This window comes from Adiantum capillus-veneris, chromosome 5, assembly GCF_014529385.1.
Source record: "Adiantum capillus-veneris isolate H3 chromosome 5, ASM1452938v2, whole genome shotgun sequence".
Taxonomy (NCBI): Eukaryota; Viridiplantae; Streptophyta; class Polypodiopsida; order Polypodiales; family Pteridaceae; genus Adiantum; species Adiantum capillus-veneris.
The window spans coordinates 61,195,774-61,205,186 of NC_140935.1; the positions used below are offsets into that span (position 1 = coordinate 61,195,774).

A 9,413-nucleotide genomic window follows, 5' to 3' on the forward strand; every position below is an offset into this window, starting at 1 on the left:
TTCTATGGCACCCTCCACATGCGACTTCCACCAACTTCACCCTTGACGATTTGAAAAGATTGACATGCTCCACATAGTGAGCACTTCATATCCATATGTTGAAGCCAGCTCTGACACCTGTCTCCACCTGCCATGTCCGTCTCAGAGATGCAAATATCTCTAGCTTCAAACTGCCATATCTTGCACACCATAGCTCCGTTTGTTGAGCCGTCTGGACTCAACACAAGCAAAAACCAGCCATGTGAGCATCCTTCACCTGCCATCCCATATGGCCCTTTCTGGAGCCCATCTGGTCTAGAAAACCACGTAAAGCATACTTCTCCTCTACCACTTGCCTGCCCAGGCTCTTCCCATTTGCTCTAGCACTCTGCCATGCACTTGTTAGCATACACACCACTGCATGTGCCCCCTGCTAGGGTTAACACACTTTGGCTGCACCAACGTTAATTTTTGTATTTCTTTACACTACAATCTACTATATGTAAAAGAGACTGTTTCTGGCTCGCAACACGACATCAATACTGCACTGTATCAACACATTAGTACTGAACCATAGCAACAAATTTCTTTGGCAAGGCAAGACTAGTTTCTTTTTGGCTTTCTAAAACAAGCCTTTGTGTTGAGTTGGGTTAGGCATACTTTCATTGTTTTCAGTGCCATGATGGAGACTTACCTTAAATGTTATTTCCATTTTAAAATATTAAATCAATCTTTCTATTTCACATCCTTACACGGCTTGACTTCACTTGCATTCTATTCTTTTAGAATGCTAAAGTGAAGCTTCACCTTGTATAATTCTAGTAAATTCTATACATATACATACATACACACATATGTATATTTATTTATTTTACACACACACACACACACACACATTTATATATATACTAAATGACCAAACCATGATAAAGGGAAGAGAAAATGGTGAAATATGTGAAAACTTAGTTCAAAAATCTTGCAAATTCAGAAATTCAACTATTATTTCCGGTTTGCTTCTTTGCAAGGAGGAAACTCACTCCCTTAATAAAAGAGATATTCGTGAACAATGCTTTGCCTTGTATAATTCTAGTTAAACTCAACCTAATGATTTTATCATTTTCTTGTTATTTTAAAAAGCCACCATGACCCTTTCACTTTCACTTGTTTTGATATGTTTTAACACGATCTTCACCTTGTTTTGAGTCAAGTTTGGAAAGTTCCTTTGGGCAAAAAATTTCATGGGATGATACCAACAAAAAGAGAAGGTGGTAGTAGCTGGCCGGTAAACACTAAACATGTGGGCGATGAAACGAGAGAGTTTTAAGGTTCACCTTGCTCTCCGTGCTAATAAATAGAATGCGCGAAGATTCCGTAGCAGTAGAGGACCCCTGTCTGTGGCATCCCCTTCCTACGATCCCGTCGTAGCAGAGATCCCCTGTTTCAATTGTCGTGAGCTTGAAGAGGTGGTAAGCACGGGCACAGACGAATTTTCACACATAGCAGAAGGCCCCTTTCTCGTCTTCTGTAGACGAAGCATAGACGTGCCCCCATTATAGTAGGAGATCGTTTCTTTCAGAAGAAGCAGGTTTTGCATTCCGAGGACAAAGCGCAGCTTTTGAATATCAGCGCATTCTCTGTTCCAGAACCTGTCCTACTTCAGGTTCAGCTGCAATGGAGAACGGAGAGGCCCCCGATTACCTTGTCGAAGTGGTACATTACACGCACACCTTTTCCCACCACAGTCTATTTTCCTGCTATGATGTTTTGATTCCTAACGGTTTCTTGTGAATTCTTCATGGCCAGGGCCTCATCAAAGAAGAGAAGAAGACTACGCGAATAGTAACTCTCAATCGGCCCAAGAAGCTTAACTGCATCACCCTTCCCATGGTACATATGTGTGGTTGTATTTGGCAGGTCCACTTGCATTTTGCACTAGCATTTGCGTGTACAGCCAAATTGTGTGTTCATGCATGACAGTTTTGCACATTAACCAATTGGCTCTTCAGCCAGCAATTTTCCACCGTCCCAATTTGAACTCTTTTCCAGATCAGCATGCTGCACATTTGTCACCTGCATCGTGGGTCATTCGTTGCAGGTAAATAGGTTGTGCGAGCTTTATGAGAGCTGGGAACAAGATGACCAGGTCAACCTAATTATCATCAAGGTATGCTTTATAAGAATGTACTTTTTCTTTTCTCATTGCTGATGCGGTTTGAGCCTTAGAGGTAAACGGGGGGCATTGGTCAGCTGTCTATCGTTGTTGAGCTCCCTATTCTTGAATTTGAGCTTGGCGGCGTGTTTGGGGAAATTGTAGCATGATTTTCAGATGGGAGCCATTTTTTTGGTGTCAATGGGTGGGAAATTCAGTTGGCACATGATGACAGGTTAAAGAGTGCACCCCGTTATTAGAATAGGCGAGTTCGGATGCCCTGCCTTTTTTTGCTTTGAGTAACCAATTTTAATGGGGAGGTAGATGTTGGAGAACAGTGATGGCTTTTATGGAGGTGTCATCACGGGTATGACATGCCATCCTGGAAGCTTGGACGGCTTTAACCTAGTCCCACAGTACCTGGACCCCGGCAAAGGGGTACTTGGTCGCTGTCACCCCCACAGGAGTGCTGACGGAGGTGGGTCTTTCAAAGGACGGTGTCCCTAAGAAAGTGGAATAAGTCTCCCTTCCAAGCTTTTGAGAAGTGTGCCGAGGGGGATGAAGCTAGTGACAAGAGTGTCTGCCTTGGGAGTGCTCTGTTGTTTGAAGGCTTCTGGCCCTAGGCCGAGTGTAAGGCTCTAGCATACTGATGCCCCGGCTCCTAAAACAAAACAAATGCCATCCTGGAAGTGTGGGCACAAGGACTCACTTGAGTGGTATTATAAGAGATCTGGGCTTCCTCAGTCAGGATGTCATGGATGATATAGCTGCACAGGACTTCATATTGAGTTTTTCAGCACTTCTATTATGTTCATGCGTTGGTCTCATAGCAGGTGTTTGGGCAAACAAGAAGTAAAAAATGAGCCCTCTTTCAAATAAAGAGTTTCAGCACTTCAGTTTGCATTATTAATATTAATCTTGCTTTTGTGCTATTTATTTATTGAATCCTTCAATTGTTTTCACAGGGTGCTGGAAGAGCATTCTGTGCTGGAGGTGATCTTCGCATGTTTTTCAAGCATGGAAAACAGGGTACGTGGTTCTTGACAAAGACAAAGAGCTTTCTGGAGTTGAAAAACTTGTGTATCAGATCTCGACCATTCAGCTGTGTTTTTTGCAGATGATGGATTGTGCTATGAAGTAGTCTATCGCAAGTATTGGTTGGATGTTCACCTCCACACTTACAGAAAACCCATGGTATCAACCTATGCCGCTCTCCTTCTTTCACTCTCTTTTGTACGAGTTTGGTATTTATCAATAAACAGTTTGCTAATGTACTCTTGAGCTTTTTGTGGTATAGATGAAGAGGGTGATATTGAACGTATCCAAGACAACATTGCATGCATTGGTAGATCTATTCAGCTAGCGTGCATGCATCAAATATGCACTTCACATTTGCATCATATACGCATGCACTCCCACCATTTACGTGCGGTGCATGCTTGCATACATGCCAAACACACTTGTTTAAATGTTATCCAAATACATATACATGCGCACATACATCACATACTTATGTACATTCATACTTATGTCACTCCTATATTACATACACACAGGCATCTGTACATGCCAAACACACTTATTTAAATGTTATCCAAATACATATACATGCGCACATACATCACATACTTATGTACATGCATACTTACTTTAACCTGCCAGTTGCATTGGGGACAGTATGTTGTGCACTTACAATACTTGATTAAACTTCTCCGTCAAAAAATGTGAATAGTCTCCTTGATGAAATGGGAGCCCTAATCCAACTCGAGCTCAAGTGGGCAACTAAATTGCTGTTGACGTTCCTCATCAAGGAATAATGTTGTTATTTGAGCTGTATTGTTTGGGAGTGCCTTTGCTTCCACCCCTTTTGTTGATGTCACAGATGGCTACTATGTGTCCTCTCTCTATGCGTGAGCTTCTTAAACAGCCGTGCCGCGACTGCACTGAGACACACACAGCTCTCCTGAATATCAGCACTCCATAGCGGCGTGTATAAGACAGCAAGCTAGGCCCAGAAATTCATATGGCACCTCTGCAGAACATAAGTATTAGGCTTCCGAGAGCCAGAAGTGCATAGAATGGCTTTTACCTTTTTGAATAGCTATTTTTACTGCAAAATAAGCATACTATACCCCTTATATAGAAAATTTATCTGGACATGTATGACCTAAGGTGCTGCTAGTTTAAAATCTCTCTCGATTTATCTATGTTTTCACTTCATTGTCTTTGCTTCTAGATGTTCTGCAACTTAATGTTTAAAAATTTGAACTATGGCCTTGCAAACTTCTTACAGGTTGCGCTAATTCATGGACTAGTTATGGGTGGTGGGGCTGGTTTGACAATGTGTTGTCGATTCAAGATTGCTACCGAAAAAACTGTGAGTTACCTATCTTTTTCTTTTCTCCTTCTCATGTTTTATGATTCCAGGAAATAAAGGAATGTGTTTTGACTGGATCCTCCTTTGAAATACAGTTTAAATGGCATGGATGGTAAGGAAGGTTTGCCGCAATTGATTGTGTGTTTATTGTCTTTTAAGATACTTACAATCATTAAACATGAATGTATATCTCTGGCATGAATTACTTGTTTATTAGATTGGAATCATTTTGTTCGTGAGTGTTTTGGATCAATAGTAGGTTGCCATCTTTTATGTGGAGGCAGATTCACAATTTTGTTTTGGCTTCTCGGATGTTATTGTCTCCACGTCTCTATCAATGCTGTGACACCTGCCAGATCGCTCATATGTGATAGAAGCTTGCTTAGTGAGAGTTAATTTTTATTATCTTTGATGTAGCATAGTTCATGGCTCATGCTTGCTCTCATTCTAGTTGGGGCATTGAAATTCTCTCATGTGAGTGCTATGCTAACTGGCAACTATTTTTGAGCAGGTATTTTCCATGCCAGAGGCTGCCATAGGTTTCCACACGGACGTTGGAGCTTCTTACTTCCTTTCACATCTTCCAGGATATTTGGGTAGCTTTACTACTGATGCATCTCTAAATTTCACAACGCATTATTAGGAAAATGTTGGATTTGGTTATTGTTGATTCATGTTGTTTTTTCACCTTCACAGGCCTAGCTTTTAAGTAGCAAATGACATTATCTTCAAGGCATGATGAGTTTACTGTAATATGTTTTTTGAAATTTCAGGAGAATACTTGGCATTGACGGGTGCCCGCATTGACGGTGCAGAAATGGTTTCTTGTGGTCTTGCAACTCACTTTGTGCTCTCAGAGGTTTTCTGTCTCTTCTATGGGCTGTCAATTGCTTCATTCAACTAATCATATTAATCTAACAAGAAAAATTCAAGCTGGTACTGAAGCTGTTTTCTTGGTTTTAATGGGATGATCAATTTTGCAGAAGCTACAAGAGTTGGAGGACGGTCTTGTGAACCTCAATTCTATGGATGAAACTGCTCTTTCTTCCTTAATTGATCAGTATGCGTCACCAAGTACGATTGGAGAAAAGAGCGTCTTGCACAGGTTGGACTCTTTAGAGGCAAAGTTCTCAGAAAACTGGAACTGCTGGATGTTTAGTGTCTGTGTCTCGTCTTATTTTTTGCTGCCTCAACTCTCTCTGTGTGTTGTTTGCATGTGTATGCAAGTGGTAAATTAAATGGGGACCCGAAACACTTGGGCGTATACAAGTATATCATGAGATGTATCGAAAGAAAGTTTGAACCCTATGTAGAAATGTAAGATGCATCATGTAAGCAATCCACCATTTAGCAAGCATAACTTTGAAGACTACAAACCAGTGTTAAAATTTAGTGTAAATCATAATTTGAAATCACCATGTTCGAGCATCCTCAGAGAGAAAACGATACCAATAAAATGTTCACTTCAATTTCTTGTCTTTTTTTGACCCGGTGTTTCAATCACTGCCGAATTGTTTAGACGTCTTGCCCTTTTTGCGTTTCGGTTTTGTGGTTATGCTGTGCATCTGTTGTGTGCTTGTGGTCTCTTGGACAGCATTTGCAGTTTGGGATGTGATAAAGAATTATAATTTAAGTTGTAGGGTTAGGCTTTTTCAAGTGATTATTGTAGTGCTAGGCGTTTTCAAGTGATTGATGATGCTTTTGGATTATTTAACACTCAGGAAAATGTAAAAGAGGTACTTTGGTTTTTCTTGCTTACAGCTTGGAGACAATCAACAAGATATTCTCTAAGGAGAGTGTTGAGGAGATATTTGATGCTCTAGTAAGCTTCTCTGCTTTGTATGTGATTTTTTTTTCTGTTTTTGATTATTGGATTGTTGTGTGGCCTTTGCATATAAAACAAGGGGTATCACATTTTAGACTTGTGTTTGAATGACATATTTGCAAGAAATTTGTTGTGAGTTGTCCATTCAATTGTTCTGATTTAAAATACTTTCATGAATGATTGTGCCTGTCTTCCTGTCATTCTACATGAAGTAATACTCTGCATTATGTAGACAAAAGAAGGCTCTAACAACAATTCTGAGTGGATAAAAGAATCCATCAAAGTTCTCAAAAGATCTTCTCCGACTGGTGTGAAAGTGACATTTCAATCGGTACGGTTATATTTTAATCCAAGGATTTGTTTAGTTGCAGTTATGAAGATTCAAGCTTCAACCATATATTAAGGCAGTTCATCTATTTTATCAGTCCTACCCTACCTCTCTAAATTCTGTTTGTTTTGTTGTCTCTTGTGTGGTCTTGCAGTTACGACAAGGGCGCCATCAAACTTTTGCTGCGTGCATGCGTAAAGAGTTCAGATTGACAATCAACGCTTTGTCAGGGTTGATTTCAGATGATTTGTATGAGGTGGGGCATCTGCATTATCTGCATACACATGCATACATGCCCACACAGGCACTTCCGTACTAAGTGACCTAAATTGAGTGCGCGTGCATGTGCCGTGCAACACGTGCACGTGCACACACCGACTTTCTTATGTACAGAGACACATAGACACATACTTTTCTGATGTACCTGTAGATACTCCCACATGCAACATTAGGATTGGCATCCTTGGATTGTTGGTAGAGCTCAGCCAGTGATCCACAACATAGAAAGTTATCAATACCAAAGAATCATTTAGGCATAAGGTAGCTATTGATAGCTCTCTTATGTTTTTTCCTAAATAGCTATTAGCCGGCTATAGCTACCAGATGATTCCACTAGCTCTTCAATAGATTTTTAACAATTATTAGATTATTGGATAGTTGATAGTAACATTCACACATAGATTGGTTATCAGAGAGCATACTAATAATGTTGTTTTTAGTAGCAATTGGTTACCTAACATTTTGTTATCACAATGTTCATCATTGGCTATCAAACAACTATCTGTAACTGTATAATCAGATAGTTATGACAATGCTGTGAGCTAGATAATTGCTATTAATAGTCATCAGGTAGCTATGATGTACCAATAGCTAGTACACAACTTTGCCAACTATGTAATAGCTATCAGATAGTTATTACATCGGCTGTCACATAGTATTGTTATCTTGGTAACAACTATTAATAGCCATCTGTTATCAATAGTTATTAGTCTACATGTTATTTAAGAGCTATCAAGAAAATATTAAACAACTGTATATGTAAGCTTTTAGTTAGCTATTACTAGGTTTTAGCACAAAGGTATTTGACAACTATTAGGCAGCTATTATGTAACAAAAGGTATGTAGTAACTATTGGTATGTCGTTTAAGTGTCTATTCAAAAAGAATATTTTTGAAATGTTTTGACTTTTCAAGTTTTAAGACGGCTTCTACACTCTCCAAATAGCTATGTCGCGGACACAGCTTATTTGTCCACCCACTCATTCTTCCACCCTTATCGTCTACTTTCCTTTCTAATCCCTTTAAGGGAGTCAAAGAGGGAGATGCACACACACACACACACAGAGAGAGAGAGAGAGAGAGAGAGAGAGAGAGAGAGAGAGAGAGAGAGAGAAGCTTACATTTTGAAATGACATGCAGGGTATACGTGCTATTGTCATAGACAAAGACAATGCCCCCAAGGTCTGTATATATTGCTTAAATCTTTCAAATCTGTTCAAATTTCAATAGAATCCTGGAAACACATTTGACAAAGGAATATGCCGATTTCTTTTCTATCATGGATTAGAAAAGAGTGCTCTTGTTTTGGTTATTCAACAAGTTTCTGAAGCATATTCCTTTTTGTTAAGTTTTTCAAACTAACCTTTTGATGCCCTGTATCCTATTTGCAGTGGAATCCAGGATCTTTTGTAGATGTAACACAAGAAAAACTAGACCTTGTCTTTAAGGAATTCGAGGATTCAGCGAAAGAGTTGCAGCTTCCCGACAATGATGCCATTCAACGGTGAATTGCATTAGTGAATTTCTCCATACATATATATATACACATGGATACACACACACACACACACACACACACACACGTGCGTGTGCATTATATTTTGGTTTAATTTGTAACTTCTTTCTATTGTTTGGCTGATTTTTGCTCTTTGAAATTTGTCTGGCAGATGGTGTGGGAAATATGACGTGACTCTCCATAGCTAAAATGAACTATTTGAATGTGGTAGAGAGATTGGGAAGCCTGGAGGATAGCACATAAATGAATTATCTATTGCATGATGAAAAGACATCTAATGAAAAGCTTGCTCCCTTCTGGAAGAAATTCTCTATTATTAATACTAAGGCATAGAAATTTCCTGGGTTGAGTCCAGAATATATACTATTAGTTGGGAAAGAAATCGGTGAATGAAACTCCGGTTGCTCCATACCCCTCACATAAACACAAAAATGTAAGCTTATCAGTCAATAAGGTACCATCATATTTGACTTGCCTTAATGCGGATTCTTGCTCTCATACCAGCTAGTTACCTATTTGCCTATGTGTGTTGACATTGAGCCAAATATGGTCAACAAACATACTGTGTTTTATGGAATATCCTTGTTTGATCATGCAGTGAGATATTGTTGTGACAACCAAGCGTGCGACATGGCAACTCTGTCAAATGTAGTGGAAATGAATATTTGGATATTTTGATTATTTGTTTGTGTGACATGGCAACTCTGTGTTAATGTAGTGAAAATGAACTTGGGTATTTTGATTTATATTTGATTGAATTTGGTTTGATTATTGTTTATTTGAATTTGGTTATACCGTTGATGCGGGGATGATAGGATGACATTGTATGGTGACTTGTGGTGACATTGCTTGTCACAATGGAAGTTAACAAACTCTGGATATTAGAAGTTGTAGTCATCTTTTGACTTTGCCCATATGTCACTAATCTATCCTCTCTAAGTCACACCGGCAAGGGGGAGGG

General features: G+C 39.4%; 1 protein-coding gene across 1 annotated transcript; it reads left to right on the forward strand.

Moving 5' to 3' along the window:
• Window positions 1-1,276: 1,276 nt before the first annotated feature.
• On the forward strand, window positions 1,277-9,154 carry LOC147457400 (ATP-dependent caseinolytic (Clp) protease/crotonase family protein). Its single transcript, XM_086512279.1, has 15 exons — window positions 1,277-1,689; window positions 1,783-1,866; window positions 2,075-2,143; window positions 3,094-3,157; window positions 3,246-3,322; window positions 4,422-4,505; window positions 5,017-5,101; window positions 5,279-5,364; window positions 5,489-5,610; window positions 6,267-6,327; window positions 6,563-6,661; window positions 6,813-6,914; window positions 8,077-8,118; window positions 8,328-8,440; window positions 8,604-9,154. The coding sequence occupies exons 1-15, from the start codon at window positions 1,651-1,653 to the stop codon at window positions 8,638-8,640; spliced, it is 1,164 nt and encodes a 387-aa protein (XP_086368405.1). The 5' UTR covers window positions 1,277-1,650; the 3' UTR covers window positions 8,641-9,154.
• Window positions 9,155-9,413: the final 259 nt, after the last annotated feature.